Source organism: Periophthalmus magnuspinnatus, chromosome 5, assembly GCF_009829125.3.
Source record: "Periophthalmus magnuspinnatus isolate fPerMag1 chromosome 5, fPerMag1.2.pri, whole genome shotgun sequence".
NCBI lineage: Eukaryota > Metazoa > Chordata > Actinopteri > Gobiiformes > Gobiidae > Periophthalmus > Periophthalmus magnuspinnatus.
Window position 1 is genome coordinate 9,791,598 of NC_047130.1, and position 23,669 is coordinate 9,815,266.

The 23,669-nt window shown below is 38.0% G+C and overlaps 1 protein-coding gene across 1 annotated transcript in view; it reads left to right on the forward strand.

The window, feature by feature from the left end:
- Positions 1-697: 697 nt before the first annotated feature.
- The window catches only part of grip2b (glutamate receptor interacting protein 2b), a 192,001-nt gene continuing 169,029 nt past the window's right edge, over positions 698-23,669 (forward strand). The window contains exon 1 of the mRNA XM_033966314.2: positions 698-836. Within this exon, the coding sequence (XP_033822205.1) occupies positions 698-836 (139 nt within the window). The remainder of the gene's footprint in view (positions 837-23,669) is intronic.

Sequence of the window (23,669 nt, forward strand, 5' to 3'; positions counted from 1 at the left end):
AAAATGTAGTTTAGCAGTAGAAGTTTGGGGATTTTTGCAAACCAAGGTAAAGGTGTACTGAAGAAGAGATTGCAGCAGTTATTTAGCAAATGGGATTATTGCGAAATTTCTAGTTTTTGAATTTCTTGCAAGAAGATGTCCTATTGCTGGGATTAAAATTACGCAACCAATGCATTTTTGAATGGACATTTTGAAGCCAAAGCATTGAACATTGCGCATATAAACACTGAAGATGAGATTTCATTAAGGAAATTTGCCTGGATTAAAATTGTTCAACCAATTGTGGACGTGGACATTTTGAAGAATATTTGATTAAAAAAAAGTTAACTGTTGAGAACTGTTGAGTGTTTTTTTATTTTGTTTTGGAAGAATCGTGTTTTCATTTCACACCAGGTAAAACTTCAGTCTCCTCAAGAAGAAAATAGTACAACCCAACTACCATTTCTGAGGAATAAACTTGTCATTTTCAAGCTAAAATGTAAAATAGAACCCCAAAGACAAACTTCTTTCCATTCAAACATTGCTGATTTTTGTTTTTGAGTTCCATCCGTGAAGATTTACAATTGCAGGGACTGAAATTTGTATAAACAACCAACAGTGAAGTGGACAATTTCAGACCAAAAATTGAAATATTGAACCTGAAATTTTCGAAAGCCTAATTTTGGATATAAAATTGCATCGTGTTCCGAACATCAGCATGGACAAAGTGGAGCGAGTGATGAAACTGGTGAAGAGGATGTCTCCGAGGAAGAGGAGGAGAGTGGGAGGACAAGGAGAAGCGGAGAGCCCGGATACACTGTGTGACGAGCTGTGTCGCTTCAGCCTCTGCATCAATGGTGAGAGGCAGAATTACCAACACTCTGTAAATATGTGGATATAACTGACGTATAGTAGCTGTAATTCCAAAGAGTGAAATTTTTTTTGGCAGTCTAAGGTTTTTTTTCACTGGAATACAAGAAGTGATGGATGGTTATAATTTGCTAGCAATAGGTCTACATGTTTAGTTTAATCAAGATTTTTATACCACCAGATGGACACAAAGAGTACGCAATTTGCTCAACCCTGCATAACTTCCCTTTAGTTTTTCTGAAAGTTACAAATGAAACTCTGCATTTGACAGTGACCTTCTCTTGGTCAGAACTACTTTAGCTGAAGGATTTTTCTATGGTGCATGTTTTGGGTTGATGGAGCAAACCGGAGTACTCAGCAGAAACCCACCCAGACATAGGAAGAACATGCAAACTCCACCCAGAAAGGCTTTGAATGTGCCCCAAAATGTAAGCTTGCTTGATGGATCTGAGCATAGAAAGTGTTTTGCGTGCAAAGTGTGGCATGGTCACCCTCCAACCAGTGTTGTTTAAATACTAGATGGTAATTACACAAACCACTTACATGTGAATGGAGGCAAAATGAGGTGCTAATGTTTTCTATCCAGGCTCTGTTGTGGTTGAGTGGGTCTGACAATGGCCAAAACCATTCGGATTTTTCTATAATTTCAGGTGTCTGATCCCCTCTTTAAAATGCATATCCTTTTGTTTTAGCATGTGGTAGCTTTCTGTTTCTGTGGTCTAATAATAATGGCATGGACTGTATATATAAATGAACATAGCTAACCTGCTAGCCACTTCCAAATACGAAGTTTGCATGGGCGCGCTTTTGGCTCCATCAGCTTTGGCTCCAACTCACTTTACATTGAAAAACTGTTGCACCTTGTCGTTTTGGTCTCAAAATGTTTGTTTTAACCCGCTCTACATGATCCTGGTATTTTTATTTGTCTATTTTGTCCATAAATCAAGATATGAACTTTAATAACAGACCAATGAGGTGCTTTCTTTCCTCAAGGTCACTCCCGCGCCCCGCTAATCAAGGAGTGTGGGCAGTAAGGGGCATTACCTTCAACAGCCTCGCTCCAGATTGGCTCTTCGGTTGCTATGATATTGTAAAACATAGCAACCAAAGAACTTGGCTCCGTAGCTCAGTTGGTAGAGCATTTATCCGCTGATCCATGGGAGGTTGGTGGTTTGAATCACGCTTTTGACATAAACATCACTGGTGAGCAGTCAGATCCACAGACCCACAGGTTGGCAGTACAATTCCAGCGCTCACAGATGAATACTGTTGTTGACACTTGACCCATCTTGCCTCTTGTGTGTGAATGGGTGAGTGTTTCCTTGATGTAAAGTGCTTTGAGTGCCTTGAAGGTGGAAAGGCGCTATATAAAAATGTGACCATTTACCATAACTGCTAACCTTGATGAGCTTCATTTCTCTGGAGCTGAACGCTAGGGGTGACACATTCACTTAGTCTTAGTCACTTCTTTATACAGTCTATGATTAAAGGTCTTGTTGACGTTTTAACATATTCTTGAATACCTTTGCTTTGGCATCTCATGTTAAACCAGATATTATTTTCCATCTTTGGCGCTCCCCTTACTGGAATCTGGTGATGAAGGTGATTTGATGGCAGAAATGTTTTGAAAGAACCTGCCGATGATTTATGGACTTAAAAACTGCACATGATTTCTACATGTGACGTAACAATCCTGGGGAAATTCAAATTGTATATTCTCTATGGTTGACTTTTTTTTTTTTTTTTTTTTTTTTTTTTACAGAGAATTACTGAAACCAGCGTGGATGAACCAAAAATACAACTTCGGGTGTGTTTTCAATGAGGGAACAACATTATAAAAGTCCCCCCTCTTTAATGATAGTTGTATAATACATCTCAAATATCCAATCCGCTTTTATTTGCATTTATGTATTTATTTGCAGTATAACATTGTATCCATTATATATATATTTTATAATGACGGTGAAGAGCAGTTTGCAGCTGGGCAGAGAGTTGCTGAGTGGCCGGTTTTGTAATAATGGAAATGTCATTACCATAATACGACTGGTACAAGATCCATGGGACTGGTGTTTTGCTTATTCAGCACAGGTGGAAAAATATCTAATATCATAAATTATACCAGAATTATAAATGCACCAATAAATTACCTTCACATTTTGAAAGTACATGTTGTTGAGATTACAATAGAGCAGGCAGAGGCCAACTAATTCTATATTTGAGACACTATTTTAAAGTTATGTCCAAAGGGAAAATTCATGAAATAGTTTTTTGGCAATCAAAGTACAAGAATTTGGAGTTTTTACTGAAATACAAGTAGTGATGGTTATTTGCTAGCAATGTTTTGTTTTTGTAATTGAGGTTCTATTCTACCAGCTGGACACAAAGAGTACAAAATTTGCCCAACACTGCATCACTTCCCTGTTGGAAAAGTTATTCTAAAAGTAAAAGTACAATTGGAATTTGGACTAGGCTGGAAGATTTGTTTTGGGTTGATGGAGGAAGAAACCCACTCACACACTCAGTCCAAAAATAGTAATTTCGGTAAAATTATGGCAATGTAGTGATTTTATGGGTTGAAGTCTTTCCAAATGAAAACGTAAAGACCCCGTATCTGATTTTTCCTGTCTTTAAGAATTAGTTCATCTCCTTTATACAACGTGTGGCACAAATTATTCACTGCAATGGTTCATAAGCTTTTTCACATCTTTCAGAGGCCAGAGTGGAGTTTTCACAAGAACGCTAACAACAACTAGCATGCTAACCCACGCTTTCTGGCTCTCTGACCATAAAACGCTTTACAATTAGATGCAGGAAGCACACAGTGGACTTATTTTTACCTCACACTGATACATGCTCAAATGAGTATCTAGTTCTAGTATCAGTTAGTAGCTACCTTTAACTTGTACTATATATCTGTACTGGGGCAAGAAAAAATGTGCTCAAATGTATGTGGAAAAATTTGGGTGCGTTTAAACATCTGAATGTTCCTTTGCATTCATAGCCACCTCAATGCTTGGTCTTGTATTTTATCTATATATACGTTCCAATCAACTATCAAAGCTCCCACATAGTCATTTGAAAACAACCATTAAAGTAAAAGTAGTACACGAAGTATTTTTTGCAACCTTATAAATTCACTTTGATCACAACATAAAAGTGGAAGCATAAAGGCAGTTCAGTCCAGTTCAGCTCCCTATTCCCTCCTATAGTTTATGATCAAACAATACTTTTTTTTATTCTAGAAAATGTAATTATAGTTATGATAATTGACCAGACTTCAATCCACATAACAAAGATTATACTGAACTCAAGAGGTCACTTTGAAAACAGGGAACTTTTCAATTTTTTTCTGTTTTTTCATTTCAGCTCATTAAAATGCATTTTAGGCTTTGATTTTGTTGCAACAGGAGCTGACCGGATAGTTACCTCAAATCTTTTTAATTATGCATGTGTTGACCCAATTGCATCTCCTAATCAGACGCATTGACATTACTGGAAAATGTGGATCTGTTTGAAATGATTATTATAATGTTCCTTCCTCATCTAAAAATATATCTGGAGTTGTGACTTGTTCAATGCAAGTTCAGCAAGGGTGGGTGCGGAAGCCAAAAATGTACCTGAGTAAAAGAACTGGTACTTTGAAATATTTTGAGTAGTGGCACAAGTAATGACTGAAATATGAATATGAAAGTGTTTATGGAAACTACCCATTTAAGAGCAGTTGTGAGAGTAACTAACATCTGATTTAATAGTAAGTTAATCTAATTTGATGGACAAACGTAAGCAATGCACAAAAACTGGTGTAAGGATTGACCACAAAGTTAGAAAAATATTTGAAAGAAGACACATTATGCATTCTTTAGGCTCTTTTAAACAGGCTTTGGGTCACCTTGGGATAAGTATGTCACTTTATGTAACTTAGCTTATAGAGAAAATATGCTTTATACTTCCTTATGTCCTGTGAATGCTATGCCATGAGTTTGACTGTAGAATGAGTCCGGTGATGGTTTATGGACTTAAAAACTGCACAGGAGAAGTCCAGATTTTTACCTATGATGCAACAATCTATGCAAAATGTAAACAGAGAATTTTTGAATGCTCAGAAAATATGACTTTGGATTATTGGAATAATGAAACAAGTTTAAATGAAGATAATGCAACGCCAGTCATGTATTTAATAAGTGGACAACATTATAACATGGTTAAAAGCTCTAAAAAGTCAAATTTGCATCATGTGTGTTCTTCAACATTGCCAAGGGGCTAGATTCCAGTTCATGAATTACCCATGGTGCAAAGCTGCTCAGAAATGTTTTGAACCTCCACATGAACTACAATATGTCGTCTTTAAGTCTGTTTACACATACATTGCATTCTTCATTCTTGTACATATCTGGAGTGATGTATGATGCAATATTTGGGACTTTTCATTTCTATTGTAAATGAGTCCGGAACCAGTGGTGCAGCAGAGCTTCTCCAGGAGGAATAGGCCCAGGCCAATGTGTGGAGATGAAGTATGGCACATTTACACAGAGTTACACAGGAGCCCAGCATACATCTGATCCCAAGAGTGACTCTGCACCTGGGCACAAATGCTACTGTTTGTCTTCATTACAGTAACATACATTTAACTGTCGGAAAAAGAGTTAGCTGTGATGTACACAATGCAAGCTCAGGGGTTCTCAGACTTTTTACTTAAAAAAACCCTAAACAAAACAAAACCAAAAACCACAAATTATTACTGACATGCATTTATTTCAAATAAATAAACAAAATGTATGGTGTTTTGTTCCCATACCCATTTCCCCATAATTTCTCTTGTGTTTGACTTCAGTTTTATTGGAGAATTGTAGATTCAACCAATCAGGACAACATTTAATTAATTAAGCAGTGGATTTATATAGCGCTTTTTTGGACACTCAAAGACGTTCATTCAGTCAACCCACACTTAATGGTGATAAACTGCTATTGTAGCCACAGCTGCCCTGGGGCAGATTGATGGAAGGGTGGGTGCCAATCTGCACCATTGGCCCCATCACCAACACTCACACACGGTCTCCCACCTAAGTACTAACCAGGCCCAACCTTGATTAGCTTCTGACAAGATCAGTCTTTTACAAGCTGGTGTGGCCAAAACAAACATGATGGTGCTGACACACATACTTTTGTCTACACTGTACAGAATATATTGTTTTAAAATGTGCAGAGAGAAGCATTTTGTACATTTGTGGAGGGAAAGTCTTTCAATAGGATGTAACAAAAGTTTGATTTTTCAGCTTGTAACACTGTTGTGTCGCTTCCACCGATCACATTCAAATATTCATCTAAATGTTCAACTTTGGCCAAACGCATCTCAGATTCATAATGTAGAATTTCCCGCTTCACATATCACTGTGACTTCTGCGTGTTAGACCGTCAGCACAGAAAAGACAGGATACATACAAAATATCTATTAGTTTCTAACATTCACCCCAACAGTCTCATCAATACAATGTTATCACAAAATGTCCTCTCTCTCCCACTTTCTCCCTCTCTCTCCATCTCTTGCCCTCTCTCTCCCTCCTTTCTGTTGTCACGCTGTTTATTGTTGAGATTTCCCTCCACATCTTTCATATCTTTCTCTTTGTATATCTGCCACAGGGAATATTCACTTTCCTCATTTCACTTTTACAAAAACCTCTTCTCTCTGTGTTGCTCATTCTGTCTCCCTCTGCTTCCCTCCCTCCCTCTCTCTCTTTAGCTCTCTCCCTCTCTTATTCTCTCTCTCTCCTGTCTCTCTCTCCCCACTTACCCTCATTTCACTTTTACAACCCACCCAGTCTCTCTCTCTCCGCATCCCTCTCTATCACTATTTCTCCTCCCTACTCTGTCTCCCGCTCTCAGTTTCTCTCTCTCTCTCTCTCAAAAGGCATTTCCCCTCTCTCCTTCTCTGTCTCTACCCTCTCCTCTCCCTCTGTCAGTCTCTCTCTTACTCTCTCTGTCTACCCCTCCTTTGCTCCCCCTCTCAACCCCCACATCTTTCATCTCTTTGTATGTTTTGTACTTCTGCCACAGGGAACATTCACTTTAGTCTCATTTTACTTTTACACAAAAAAGCTTTACTAAAAATGAATGCAAACATGTTATTTATGAAACGTGGTGTTTTTAATTAAAGAGTAATATTACAAGATTTAATTCTGTGATGTTATTCACAAAGTTTGAGTATTACTAAAACTTATAGATAGTAACATTACTAGTCTGAAAGTAAAGTAATTCATATTGCTCCTGTGGGCATCCATGAGGACTGAACCAGGACATCCTGGACATCCTGGGGGACTGTGGCTGCTGTGTTTCTAGAGGTACGAAAGGCCTTTGACACAGTAAACCACTGTCAAAGCTCTCTCAGTATCATCTTTCCACTGATGCCTTGCACTGGGTAAAATCATATTTCTGATCTGATACAGTGTCTAGGAATAAACATTTCTATGTCCTCTTTACAGCCCTGCACAACAGGGGTCCCACAAGGGTCAATTCTGGGACCCCTATTGTTCAGCATTTATATCAGAGACCTCCCAGATGTGTGCATAGACATCATGTACAAAGATGATGCTGTAATCTATGCACATGTAACGGATGCACAGCAAGTGGCCACTACCATTAATAAAACAGTCGGTATGTATTTTATAACATGATGAACATCTTTTTTAGCAGAGTAAAAATGAATATTGTAACGGAGATAAAGTACCTAGGGGTTCATTTGCACCAGTCTTTGTCTTTCAAAAAGCATATAAAAAAAGAATGCAACAAGTCCGATAAAACATCTCTTCCCTAAGACACACGAGGAACAGCTTGACAGAAGAGGCCGCTTTCACATATTTCAGTGTCATGATTATCCCACACATGACCTACTGTGTGTCCTGCTGGTCTCAGGCCAGTGAGAGCGCTTTCAAATCTCTCAGATCCATCTATAATCAGGCATTAAAGGCACTCGATAAAAATAAATAAATAAATAAAATGTTGTCACCACTGCAATACCATAACTAAAAACAAAATGCTCAGTTTGGAAATTTAATTCTGTATTCAAATCTAAGAAACTATTCAAAATTATTAATAATCCAGCTCCACCTAAATTGAAAACATTTATTAAACTCTGTCCTGAACAAACTACACGAGCCACTCTGTCCTCTGTGAACTCAAATTGTATAGTTCCAAAGAGATCCGTGGCCTTGGCTCAGTCGACCTTTCCTTTTCAGACCATCAAAGTGGAATCAGCTCCAGACAGTCTGAAGTCTGTAGATTTGAATAATTTTACTAGAAATTAAAAAAATGTCCCTATGTCCAATACATTTTATTATATTTTACTACTAATGTTAATGCTGAACTCTTATAATTGAAATGTGTATTTTTAGTGTGTTCACCTGCCCAAGGACTGCAAATGAAGTGGCTAAATCTGCTACAAATAATCTTTTCTTTTGTAAGATTTAGAAATGTATACATGGCTCCTAACAAATAAAGGATAAAGAAAGAAAGAAAGAAAGGACTAGACCAGGACTAAACCAGGACTCAACTAAGACTAAACAGAAACTAAACCAGCTACTAGATCAGGAATAAAGCAGGGACTAAATCAGGACTGAACCAGAACTAAACCAGGACAACATTACAGTGTGCCTGAGAGGAATCAATGGGGCTTAAAAAGAGAAAATTGCAAGATAGTTCCAAATATACCAGACAATAGAAGGCTTTTTGAATCTTGAAAGCGTATTCTTAAAAGCGTGTGTGCCCCCTGCAGGATGAATAGAAATAATAGCAAATGTGGCTGTTTTTATTGTGTAAGTGAAATGAGACAAAGTGAATGTTCCCTGCGGCAGAAATACAAAAATACAAAGAGAAAGATATGAAAGATGTGCACATGTCAACAATAAATAGTGTGACAAAGGCTGGAGAGAGGAAGAGAGAGACCAGGACCAGAGCTAAACCAGGACTAAACCAGGGCTAAACCAGCACTAGACCAGGAGTAGACCAGGACTTCAGACTAAATGCACAGTCCCTTTGAGTAGAGGCTCTGGTTACTCTGTCACTTGTTCAGATCTGAATAATAATAAACTCATTCAGAAGTGGTGGAGAAAGTTGTACTTTAATAACTTTTATCAATGGAACAAGCTAATAAGATTTTTTTTAATGATCAAAACTTAAATAGTTGTATTTCTAAAGCATCAAGCAATGGTGAAAAGAATATGGTTTCTTATCTAATATTTGTAAAGCTTTTTTGTATAGGCCAGTGACATCATAAGTTTGGTTAAACCGCCATGTTGGGAGACAAAAAAATAACCAAACTATAGCGTAAACAGCTGCTTGTAGGATGGAGGAGGAGGGTGGAGGATAGTGTAAGTAGACTTCACACTTTCCAAGCCAGTTCAGCGCTTATATGGTCAGGTCAGACTTCTGTATTTTGAAAAATGACGGAAAAACTTGTCTGTGTAAAGAAGTGGTCTAAGTGAGTAGGACGTCACCCATAGCGTTGGCTCCAGTCAAATGAAGCTCATCGAGGCTAGCAGTTATCAGGGTGAAATAAAAATACAAGGATCATGTAGAGCGGGTGAATATGAACATTTTAAGACCAAAATGACGAGGCTCACAGCAGCAGTTACAAAGAGAGTTATATCCATTTATATATACAGTCTATGGTCGGCTAAGTTTTTCCTCTTTATGTCAAAAGTGAGTAGAAAACAGCATACGCTAAGCTAATGTTAACGCAATCTAAAAACAAGGCATGTCTTGATGTTTTATTTATGAGGTAATTTTACAGTTGCTCTGAGAAAACATTGCTATTTTTATTTGTGTATTTACATAGTCCTGAAAAGGTCACAGATGAGGAATTAAATGAAGTGAATCCTGGGGAAGTATCCGGTTCCCCAAGAAACGCTCTTGCACCGAATGAATGACGAGGCAGACAGGGGAATAGAGTGATGGTAACAGCGCCTCTGCTCAGGAGAGAGGGTGGCCTGGGCGACCAATTCAATTGATTTAATGCTTGTTTTGCTTGTTCTATCTGCTGCTGCTGAGTTAGATTTCCAAAGAACTCACAGCAATTTGTAATATGTTTATCACCAACCCTCCCACCTCACCCTCTGGATATGTGTATAACAGAACCCTGGGGAGTTATGCCAATCAGATATTTAATAGTGATGGGATTTCTAGTGTGAATATGTCTGGGCTTGTGGTTTCAGGTGGGTCGGTTGCACTATAAAAACTTCAAATCAAATACATGCACACTTTTTAAATGTTTTTTTGAAATGATAAATGCATTAACAATTTCAGCTGTTCCTGTCTTGTTCCCAACATGAAAAACATGTCTGAATGTACAGGGACCTATAGTTCTGGAGATAGCAAACAATTGAGCCAAAACCTGAAAGAGGAGATCCAGTTTTAGTTTCAGGTGAATTTGGTGAAATGGGATCAGAAGGGTGTGATCACTTAAACAAGACTGGATAGTTGTTAATATTGCTATTAAAATGCCAAAACTTGGACGTCTAGTGAAGTCTTTTATTTTAGAGTAATTGTGTTTGAATAAATCAATGTCAAAGAGCTGTCAAAGGGCTTTAACTTACACAAAGCATCATGACCTCTGCATTCACCATCTGACACTCAGAGAAGAGCTACAGAGAAGAGCTACTCCTTGCTACATTCAGAGTTCTATCCACAGCTTCATTAGTTTCATCTTCTTGGTTACACTGGTAAATGGTTACATTTTTATATAGTGCTTTTCCACCTTCAACACACTCAAACATTACATGAAGGAACCACTCACACATTCACACACGCACATTCATACACCAGTGTATACAGACACTTAATAATACGTAATAGTTTACGTTACGTTAACAACAGACTAAAGTGTCTGGTCTGAGACACAATAATGTTAATTAACGTTAAACTACTGCAGTTTACATAATTTCTGTAATGCTTTGACTTTACTTTTTCATATCAATATATTCAAAATTAGACAAAACTACACAAAACGCTGGCTACACTGCAGAGAGGTCCCTGAGGGCTTCCAGCTATCCTATTTGACGGCAGATGCCCATGTATCCCGCCGTTCAGGGTCAGCAGGCAGTCTATACAATGAAATTTCATCCTTGGGATGTTGATTGGTACACCCAGAGCCACAACAGGAATGTACCATATTTTTTCAAGGAGAAAAGTGAGCGCTGACAACCTCCCCAGGTAGGAGCTGAGAATACTCTATAATAATTCAATTGGTTTTAATGTAGCCAAGTTTGTCCTTGACCAATTTAGGTCCAAAGTCACACTAAGATATTTAAATTTATCCACAATTTGATTCTCCTCTCCTTTTAAACATACTTTTGAGCTTTGCTTTGCAGTTGGGCATTTTGAAAATACTCTATAAACAGTTTTTGGAAGTTAACAGAAGACATGACTTTTCTGAGCCACTCAAGTCATAGCTGAGTCAGTTGTTCAGAAAGACGCCAGACGTTTTCTTTGTACAAATTACAGCATCATCCGCATAAACCCGAGTATTGATGTGTGGGCAAATATTTGGCAAGTCATGAATATATAATGAAAATAAAATAGACCCAAGTGTAGAGCCTTGGGGTACACCAACTTGACAGCTTAGATAAGGGGATTTAATACCGTTGATTGACACACAACAAGTTTAGTCTGATAAATATTATTTCAACCAAGAAATAGCGTGCTCTGAAAAATGGAATTTACATAGCCTTGATATGAATATTCCGTGGTCAACAATATCAACTTCCCATTTTAAATCAAGAAAAACATCAAGAGGACATTCATCCAGATAATGGTTTATTTTTCCAGAAAAATTTATTGCAGTTCTCATTGAGTAATTGGTATGAAAACTGCATGGGATACTTATATGGTTTGTTCTTTACCTACCCATTTTTCCATATTTTTTTTTTTTTTACAAATGACTAGTAGTATACCAGTTTCACATTATTTTTATTCCCAGACTTAAAAACAGGGGGAATTGTGACAACTTTCCATGAGGTGGTAACAACAGAATGCCTGATAGATGAGTTATGCATATGAGGAATTGGACATATCAAAATGTTTTTGAGTACCTTTATAACGTTTGTATCTAAACCATGGACATCTTTATTTCAGTAATTTCATAAATCTTTTACAATGGAGGCTTCTTCAGACTTGTTAATCCCTGCTATTTTAAATATATTAATTAATTGCTTCTACTTGAACATTTGCCAGTTATGTTGTTTCAGTGCGCAGCTATTGCCTCATGCACTTTGGGCTGAAATGTTACACGACTGGTTGAAATATCATTTCATAAAACTATTTCATTGCAATACATCTCCTACAAGGTTTTGCCACGTTTTGTAGTTGACCTTTCGGCACTACATCATAAAAACACAATGAACTGAATGGTTGTACAGAACCTTTTAAAACACAATTTAGTTCATTTCTGTATAAAAAATATGTCATTGTGATCAGAATTTTTTTTAAAGATTCTTTCAGTTTCATATTCTTGTCTTAGACTGATTAGTTATTCAAGTTGGCTTTTCAATTCATTGGACCATGTGAAGGGCAGTTATTTGTTTTAAGTTTTTTCTTTCTTTTTTTTTTAGGGCGACGGTAGTTGGTAGAGTGTTTGTCGATTCAGAGGCTGATGGTTCAGATCCTACTTTTGCCATAAACATCATTGGTTGAGTGGTCATACCCACTGACCCACAGGTTGGCACATGAACACATGAATGCACATAACCCACCTCTCCTCCAGTGTCTGCATTTACTGATGTTTGAATGGGTTTCTTGATGTGAAGTGCCCCCCTAATCCAGAACTAGACCAGAATTAAACTAAGAATAAACCAAAACTATACTGAGACTAAATCAGGACTAGACCAGGACTAAACAATGCCCAAACCAGGGGTAGACCAGGAATAAACCAGGACCATGCATAAACCAGGTACTAAACCAGGACTAAACTAGGACTAAACCAGGACTAAACCAGAACTAAACTATACAAAAAAATGACTGTGATTAAATCAGAACTAGAACAGGACTAAATAATGCTAACCCAGACTAGACTAGGATTAAACTAGGGCTAAACCAGGACTAGACCAAGATTAAACCAGGAGCATTCATTAACTGGGTACTAAACCAGGACTAAACCAGGACTAAACCAAGGCTAAACCAGGACTAGACCAGAACGAGACCAGGAATAAACTAAGACAAAATCAGGATGAAACCAGAATTAGACATAACTAGACCAGGACTAAACTAGGACTGAACCAGAATTAAACTAGGACTAAACCAAAACTAGACTAAGATTAAATCAGGACTAGAAGAGGACTAAACTATGCCTAAACCTGGAATAGACCAGGACTAAACCAGAACTAAACTAGGACTAAACCAAAACTAGACTGAGATTAAATCAGGACTAGAACAGAACTAAACAATGCAGGACTAAACCAGGACTAAACCAGGACTAACCCAGGACTAAACCAGAACTAGACCAGGACTAAACCAGGACTAAACCAGGACTAAACCAGGGCTAAACCAGAACTAGACCAGGACTATGTTGTAATGGCTCTATCTCTGAGTGGATTTGGAGGAGCAGAGATGAGGAGATTGCGCTGTCAGAAACACACAGGTCTGATGGACAGTGGCTCTAAAAGGGAAGGCAGATATTGAATGATAATATGCAGCATTACAAATGTTGAAAGGTGCTCTGGTTTTCAAATGGAATCTGTCCAAAAAAATCTGATATAAGGTTTATAAAGGTTTTCACCAATCTGAATTTCGAATTTGTGTTTCTCCTTCACAGCGTTTGGCAGTGGTTCACTTTATTTTATAGAAAGATTCCGCGGCACACAATTCAAAAAAATATCGCCAAATAAAAATAATGTGGTGAATACATATGCCATTTGAAATATTGGTTTGTTTTGCTTCTTTTTTTTATTTAAATGCATGTTTTTGTTATAAATCCAGTGTTCCCTGGGACAGTAGTTGAGAATCAAGTACTTCCTATACATGTAGAATATGCAACTCAGAGAACCATGGTTACGTAATATAACTGTAACCACTGTAAGCCTTTAAAAAACTGTGTAGCCTTCATATAAATATTTCAAGATGGTGATATGCAGTACCTGCTCAAATAGGGCTTACATTATGGGTATACAATAGGATAGTCATATCAGTTTTGCTGGAATTCAATTTAATTTCCCACAGGGCACCCAGAACCTGAAAAGTGAAATTGTGATTAAAAAAAACAAAACAAGCTACAATATCTATTCTAGCCATTTGTGCTATGCAAGTAGGACATGATACACAAGATACATTTTAAATTTTAGTTCATGCATGCCAAAGTTATACGTTTTCAGCTTTATAATGTTAGCATAGTCATTTGGTCTCTGTCCGTGGTGCTGAAAATAGTCTTGCGTTAAACAATGCATTTGCCTTATAGAACCGTGGTCTGGAGTTTTGTTATATTTTATGATTTGACTTGTCATTTTATTTGAAACACTTGAGCTCTTCGATGAAACATTACTATCTTTATGGGCTTACTGTATGCTGTCCATATCATAAGAGCAACACATTTGCACAAGAAAATCCCCATTAATTACCAATGTAACATAAAAACAAATTTAGCTTTTGAGAAGACTAACAAAACAAATCTTACTGGTTAGCTCATTTAAACACTGCCCTTACTCAATCTTTTAAATCATTTAGATGTGTTTTAGTCCTAGTTTAGTCTGTAAATCCTGTTTTAGTCTTATAGAACTGGTTAAGTGCTGATTTTTTTTTTTTTATTGATATAGTCCTACAGAATTCAAGTTTGATGCCAGTTTAGTTCTGTTGTAGTCCTAGTTTAGTCCAGGTCGAGTTCTACATAATCCTGGTTTAATCCTGTTTTAGTCCTGTTTTTTCCTGCTCTTGCTCTTAGACTTCAGCCTGGTTTATAATCCTGATTTAGTTGAGGTTTAGTCTCGGTTTGGACCTGTTTTAGCCTGGTTTTAGTCCTGTTTTAACTCTGCTTCAATCCTGTTTTAGGCCTGTTTCAGCCCTGTTTTAGTCCTGCTTTAGTCATGTTTCAGTCCTGTTTTAGTCCTGTTTTAACCCTGTTTCAGTCCTGTTTTAACTCTGCTTTAATCCTGTTTTAGCCCTGCTTCAGCCCTGTTTTGGTTCAGTTTTAGCCCTGCTTTAGTCCTGTTATAGCCCTGCTTCAGCCCTATTTTAGTCCTGATTTAGGCCTGTTTTAGTCTTGTTTTAGCTCAGTTTTAGTTCTATTTTAGTCTTGCTTCAGCCCTGTTTTAGCCCTGTTTTAGCCCTGCTTTAGCCCTGCTTTGGCCCTGTTTTAGCCCTGTTTTAGCCCTGCTTTAGCTCTGTTTTAGCCCTGGTCTTGTTGTACAGTCCTGTTTTATTCCTGGCTCCACTCGGGCTCTCTCCTGTTTGTACTGTGTTTGTCCGAGTGCTTTGGTTCCATTGATGCCTGATGAGAACAGACACATCAAGAGCTGCTCCACACATGGAAGTCCTCATCCACATGGAGCTTTAAAAAACACAGCCGCACAGCACACACGAGGGACACGAGCTTCAAACACACACGCTGCTGCTAAAAAGGTCTAATTATGTTCCCAGTCAACAAAATGTCTCTGTGCTTTATTTTTCTTTGAATGAAAATAATGAAATTGTATTGGGTGGCTCTGCTTTGGTGCAAAACAAGCTGAAAACAAGCTTTTTTTTTTTTTTTTTTTTCTTTTTTTTTTTACAAACCTGCAAAGATAACGTCAGAACAAATGTCTTGTAATGAACACTTTAATACAAAATCAATATCACCATTCCTAAAGCAGGACTTGTGTGAGAATGGGGAGATTGGAAGCGCTATTACACAAGTGACCTTTGACCTCCTTTATGAATTGCCCCCTATATTTCACTATTACATCACGAGAGTGAATGGTCCCAGTGCTGAGGCAGTCACATTTAGGACCAAGCAGACCGCGACAGAGTGTGAAATAAAGAGAAAAGAGAGGAAATTGCTCGGATGGTTAGCTACCTTGGATGGTTAACTTACATGGGTTGTTAGCTTTATGGCATAAGAATAATAGCTTCATTTGACTTCACCCACATAGTAAGTACAATAGCGTATCCTTCAGCACACTGCAGTGACAGCTGTGATGGCTGATACCAGAGATTTTAGTTTCAATCCAATAGAAAGTGACCCTACGGCGAGTATTGTGATATCAAGTCAATACCGATACCAATGACTTATGTATTAAAATGCATTGAAACTCCGCTACTATAAAGAATTTTACAGTAGCATAGAGAGGCCTCCAACTTGAACTGATCTCAAATTTAAATGTATGTGCAAATGAACAAAAAAATTACGGCGCAGTTACATATCCTGTATGTATTCAAAATGTGCTTCTCAAAAACACCATTAAAACATGCGTTCTTCCTGAGAATAAAGTTGCCTCTCCGCAGATCTGACCTGTATCTTTGCGTGGTGGTGTCATCTTCTTGTCTCCATGGAGATATTTAATGGCCAAAAGCATTTTAGGCAAAGCAATGATATCTTCATGAAGGCAAACAGTGACAGAACCTCCACCAGAAACATTACATAGTACATCTTTAAACAATGGATTGATTAAATTGAAAAAGAGTGAAAGAATAAACAAAATATATCTGTATGAGAATCAATGCTTTTCAATACCTCAGTCAGTATCTATGTATCGATATTTTGAAACCGATCTTTTATCTTGAGGTGACACTGGCTTGGGTGGTGGACTAGTTGTCTAATAATTCAAAGGTTGTTGTTAGATTCTATTTCCAGCCAGTCCATACTCCTGGTGTGTCCTTAAGCAAGGCACTCTGCTCTACATCATAGACTGTATAAAGACGTGAACTAAGGGAGTGTGACGTCACCCATAGCGTTGAGCTCCAGTCAAATGAAGCTCATCAAGTTGCCTATTAGGAATTCCAACGACGAGTATCATTGCAACCAAAGAGCCGATCTGGATGCAAAGTGAATTGGAGCCAGAGTCAAAGGAGCCGGAAGCACACCCATGATCATTTCTTATCTGGACCATGGCGGCTCGTAGGTTTGATATATGAATGGACATTGTAGCTATGTCCATTCAAATATACAGTCTATGGTCTACACTTAAATGAGTGTGAGTGATTTGGTCGAGGAGGCCAATGGTACAGACATCTATTTCCTCAAAAGGGATGCGTGATTATCGTTTTATCATTGTTTTTACCGCCGGCAGATGAATTGTATGAAATGTGGCAACCCTTTTCATTTTACCGGATGTTTACTGGACAAAGTTCTGCCTCGAGCGTCAACACGGCGCTGCAAATAATGCCTCTATTCAACGGATTAGTAAAAAATGATAGAAAGATATAGTTTAAAAAGGGATATTTCTCTGCCTTTTTACTGTTCACTTCATACTCAAAATGATGAAATGTTACAGAATATAACATTTTTGGTGGTGCTTTTGACTTTATCTGTAGGCAAAAGCAATAATATCTTTATACAGGCCATAGACTCTCCATCGGAAAAGTTGAGTGGGAGTGCGCTTCTCTCTCATTATATTTTTTTAGACTAATATATCACAACGATGATTTGCATTGGATCAACATAAAATTATTAAATGGTAAATGCATTTATTTAAAATTATTCCTCACTTTCCTAACACATTCCTAGTATCGGAACTATTCACCGCAATTAATTTAAATTCACAAATTACACAGGAGTGGAGTGTTGCTGTCACAGTAATGCTAACAAACATTAGCATGCTAACAGCACACTTCCTGGATCACGGACTATAAAATGCTTTATAATTACTTGCAGACAGAACGTAGTTTCAGTTGGACCATAAGAGGTGGTTTTACAATATATTGTTCAACTACATGGGACAAAATTGAGTACAGACACTTTCTGAGCATTTGAAGGGCATCAGAAGTAGTAGTAGTAGCTGTAGTAGTAGTTGTACGTAGTTGTACGTAGTTGTAGTAGTGGTAATAATGGTTGTAGTAGCAGTAGTAGTAATGGCATTTGTAGTAGAGGTAATAGTAGGAGCAGTGGTGGTAGTAGTTGTGGTAGTAGTAGTTGTAGGTAGTTGTAGTCGTGGTACTATTGGTAGTAGTAGCAGCAGTACAAGTAATGTTAGTAAGCAGTAGTATGTTTTTTATTTTTACAAAAAAATCATGGAAAAAAAGAGTACAGACACTTTTTGTAATTCATCAGAAGTAGTGTAACAAAGCAGGCAGCATAGCACTATTCTCTGCCATAAAAATGACAAAGGTGTTAATTGGACTTATGCATTTACAGTTCCAATCATACTCCTACACATTTACTGCCTGAGCAGCCAGTCCCTGATAAATTCAGTTGGAATCCAGAAGAGTCTGAAATCAGACCATAGACAGGGCAAACCTCTGTCGTAACTTGGGACGGTTCAACCACCCTCACCTGTCTTAAATGCAGAAGACAACGCCTCTTGAAATTCCTCATATCATTCAGAACAAAATATATCTTTTAAGCTTTTAAAAAACAAAAAAAAACAAAAAACAGATTGGTGCTTCGATTGCTGATTCTGCAAAAATCTTAAATCATGAACCAACCACAGACTGTATAAAGAGGTGGACTAAGTGAATGCAATGTCACCCATAGCGTTCGGGGAAAGAAGGCGCCTGATTTGTCTATTATTAAGGTTCATATCTTGAATCATGGACACAATAGTGAAATAAAATATCAGGATCATGTAGAGCAGGTTAATAAAAACATTTTAATAGCAAAATGACGAGGCATTACAAAGAGAGGTATGACAATTTTTCAAACTTGATGGAGCTGGAAGAGTGCCCATGATCACTTCCTATTTGGAACACAGCGGCTAACAGGTTAGTTATGTACATTTATATATACAGTCTATGCTCCCAACTCAGATTAGGTTCCATACGGTTCCAAACCCACTCAGCTTTGTAAGGTACATTGAAGAAAATAAACAGCCACTTCATAAGATAATGTATCAACACAGATGCAAGAGCTACTCTAGACCGTACATCTCCGTCTCAAAGCCACTAACCGCTCCTTTGAAGATAGTGAGGTTCAGATCTTAGCCAGAGAAAAGAAATTGTTTGACAGGGGAGTTAAAGAAGCTATTTTTGTTAGGAAAGGCAATCCTTCCTTAAACAGGAATGGGGCCTTGAGGCATAATCTCACACCAATCTATGAGTCTATCCTCAGACCTAAAAAAAACAAGAACAAAGAGAACAATAGGGGGTCGTTATAGGTTGAATAGGGTCGTTAAAGATTAAACTGGAGACAATAGCTGTTTACAGTTTCAGTGTGGTTAGCCTCTCCCTTCAGATAGATATAAGGCAGTGTCCACCAGCAATCTGACTAGAACTGAAGAAGCAGCTTTGATGAGCAGCAAAATATCTTCACTCTACAACGTTTTGTCCAGTTCACAGATTTAAATTTACTCTTTTTCTATCATCTTTGTAAAGTTTTAGCAAACAAATTTCTGCACAAAAACTATAATCTTTACCTCTTCCATTCGGACTAGAGGAATCTTGCATTTTTGCTCTCTAAATTTTGTGTCAGATCCCTTACCTCCTCCATTGTAGTAAGTGTCTCCTCTCTGCTCCTCCATTGCACTAGCCCCAGACAGACCCATACATCATGCTCTGTGATTGGATCAGTGCCGGGCTGTGGCTGAAACAAGAGCCTTCTGGTGGTATCAGATTTTATGCTGTGTGCCTAGAAAGCTCCTGGTGAGATGTGTTAGCTGCTGGATTTAGGAGAAGGTTTGGTCATTGCGGGGTGGGGGTGAGGATAGAGAGTGAGTAGGTCATTTTTTTTCATTGGCATGTTTTGTTTTTTTTTTACTTAAGATGAGATCAAATATAATCATGTTATATCATGTGTTTCATGACTGTGATAGTGGTAATAGTGTTTTTGGAAACCATTTATAGACCTGTTGGCTGGAGTCTTGTTATTGTTTAGACCGGGTTTAGTCTGGGTTTAGTCCTGGTTTAATCCTGATTTTGTTCTGTTTTAGTCCTCAGTCAGTTTATCCTGGGTTAGTCCTCGGATAAGTTGGTTTATAGTCCCAGTTGAATATTGAGTGACTCATTCAGCTTTAAACCTGGTCTAAAGCTGAATGAGTCCTGGTTTAGTCACTGGTTCTGGTATATCCTGGTTTAGTCCTGTTTCAGCTCTCATTTAGTCCTGATGTGGTCCTATTTCCCTGGTTTATAGTCCTGGGTTAAACCTGTTTTATTTCTGGTCTACTCCCGATCTGTAACCTGGCTCATGAGGTTATGTGTATCATTCACATCCTTGTAGCTCTCACTGAAATCTGATTGGTGGAAGCATCACAAAGTGCTTCCCTCTGCACATTTTTCACAAACAAAACACTGTTTGTGTTCGCAAAAATAAGCTGAAGTGCATCTGTCGGTGTTGCCATGTTTGTTTCGGTGCTTCACCTTTGACTCCGCCTAAACAACAATGCTTTTGTGTGATTGGTCTGAACCACTAACCAGGCAATCGCAAGTGGATTCTCATGAGTTTGTGAACTCATAAATGCTGGAGAATAAGTGAGTATGTGGGTTTGTAGAGGTGGGTATGCATTTACAGATATTTTTTGCTTGTATATGTCATGTCTTGTCTTTTAACTAGAGATCGACCTATATGTGTTTTTTCATGGCCGGTGCTGATACTGATTGTTCAAAGCAGTGCAGTCATGTTTTGTGCTGGTATCTCTTTGCACTAAAGTGTTCATATAAAGCTTTATGTATATTCTTAAGACCTCTATTTGGCTCAAACAAAATATCTGCCTCTGTTGGAGATTTAAAGCTGATGCTGATAAGCTAAAAAGTGTCAATAACAGCTCAATATATCTCTGTCTACTTAAAAAAAAAAGACGTGATGAAGCAAAAAAAAAAAAAAAAAGTCCTCTTATCATCAAGTTTCACTCACTGAAAACAAAGACTGCAATCTCAAGTTAGTCACACACCCATATGTTGTTATCTGGTGGACTCCCTCGCAGATGTGACCTGTGATGGATGGTTGTCTGGTGCTCTCTACCCCCCCTGGTGGCTGCAGCGCACTCCCTCCTCTATCATCGCTTATGTCTGACTCCCCCTGGTGGCCACAGTGCACTCCGTCCTCTATCATCACTTATGTCTGACTCCCCCTGGTGGCCACAGTGCACTCCGTCCTCTATCATCGTTTATGTCTGGGCCTCCTTATGTGTGAGCCGACCCCACAGAGACAGAGAGGAGAAGGAGAAGAATTTGCTAAACACACTCTGGTACTACTGAACACTGCAGCATTACATCATCAGAAAGGACACATTTTATACTATTATAGCCCTACATATGTACTTATCTGACATCTGTGGCAGTGAACTTTATTAGCCTGTTCTATGTTGAAAATATCCCTGCACTCTGCTGGATAGTTGGTCCAGCATCTGTTTGTGGAGCAGTAATTGCTTTGCCTAGAACTTTGCCTAGAATATTCCGTAAATGTATCTATGTTGCATTTATGTCATTATGCGTGTTTTTATTGCTCAAAAATACCTTAGAAAACATGTATTCTCACAGATCTGACCTATACTCCGTACATGTTTTTGATGAGGTTTTGAGCAAACTGAAATACACAAAAGAGATTGATTTGTATTGCTATTGTTGGCCAAAATATGTTTCATAAAAAAAAAAAAAAAAAAAAAAAAAAACCAACAAAAAAAAACAACAAAACAAATTAACAACATTTATATGAAATACTTCTCTGGCTTCTGCCTCCACGTTTACATGCATTTTGATCAGTCGGTTTAAATTGGATTAGGCCTGTAATCTGGTTTTCGTGTCGTAGTATCTGGCTGTAGTGTGAACAGCTGAGGAGAGATTTGGAGGAGACAGAGGAGAGAATAAAATGCTCAGTCGATAGAAACGTGGAGCCCCGAGTTCATTCTGCTAATTGTGATGAAGAGACGCACTTAAGGTTCTGACAGAGCTTTCATTTTCATATTGATTAAAAAAAAAAGAATCATGCAGTCACCCGCTAATGGAAAGGTTGGCGGTTCAATCCCCACAGCCTCTTTGTGACTGATGAGTGAAAGAATTGTAATGTAAAGTTTATCTATGTCAGCGAGCATTAAAAGTATGAGAAGGGAACATACCTCATCCAAGGCTTTGTTTAGTGAATGAAGAAGTTACTCAAGGCTGTTTTGTGCCAAATACAGGCAGCTCGTAAAATACTCACTAATGGAATGTGTGCTGCAGACTTCTATTAAAGCTAACAGACATTTTATTACTTATTTATTACTGTAAACCTTGGACGGAATCACTGATGCTCATGGGATGGTGAAACAAAAACAAAATCAACTTTTTATAGTTTTTAACAATGTTATAGTTGTTTCCTCCTCATAATTTACTCACCAAAAGTTGTATTTGGAGTGATTTGTGCATGTTTGAACTATCTTTAATGGCTTATTTTCAAGGCCCCATATTGCTGATCTCAAGACCCATTTTCACCATCACCGGTACACGCCCAATGCTATGTGTTTTGTCCTACACTTTTATTTTCTTAATCTGTGATACATGTAGGATTTGGCAGCATCATGTAGTCATTTTGGTACAAATGAAAATAAATCTGTGCCTTGCTATGGTGAAGTGCAGCTATCCTTAGGAGGGGCCAACAGCTGCATGCCTCTTTGTTCTGAAGGTGTTTGTGGCGACGTCAGCTCCCACTGGACACTGCAAAGTTCTAATGCGGAAGTCAGCGGACTTGTTTATTTTATTAAGTCACTTAGGTGAATATGAAGCAAACTATGTGCATGTTTGTTTGTTTTTTAAATGAAGGGACAAAATTTGACATTGTTAAACAGTCAAAAAAGTCACTTTTACATAATATGTGTTCTTTAAGTTAAGTTTAAAGTGGACATATGGTTTTACCTCAATATTGATCTAAAGCAATTTAATAGAAACTTCCTGTTTAAAACTGCAGGACTGACTGTGTTCTTTGGCAAGACACTTCACCCACATTGCCCAATATGAATGTGGTGTGTACGTGAGTGTTCGTGGTGGTCGGAGGGGCGTATGGTGCAGATGGGCAGCCTCGCTTTCATCAGTCTGCCCCAGGGCAGCTGTGATTACATCAGGTGCTTATGATGACTGCGCTGTGATCATACTCCAAAAAAAGGGCTTTATAAATGAAATGCATTACTATTTATATATTATATAAGCTATTTTACTTTTGAAAAATGTCTACTCAACATTTTAATCATATGAGTTTGACCCAGAGTCAAAATGTTTAAATAATCACAAGTATTTATTATAAGGGCTGGGATAGGTAGACATGGACACAAGTAAGACTACTCATTTCACTAAAACATAGTTAACATCATTCAATTTAAGATTTTACTAAATATCTTGGCTGTTTTTTTTCTAGTTTTCTAATTTTAAAGTCTATAATTTTTCTTTCTACATGGGCAGCGTCTGTAGAGGTAACTCCATATCTGTTACCTAGCAACCATGGTCACCTTTAGTCACATTTTTATATAGCGCTTTTCGACCTTCAAGGCACTCAAAGCACTTTACATGAAGGACCCACTCACCCATGCACACATTCATACACCAGTATACGCAGACACGGAGCAAGAGGGAGTTAAGTGACTTGCCCAGGGACACAACGACAGCATTTGAGAGCTGGAATTGTAATGACAACCTGTGGGTCACTGGCTCTGACCACTCTACCAGTTTATGTCGAGAGTGGGATTTGAACTGCCAATCGTCAGATCAATAGATCAACGCTTAACTGACGTAAAACTATGATAAATATTTACCAC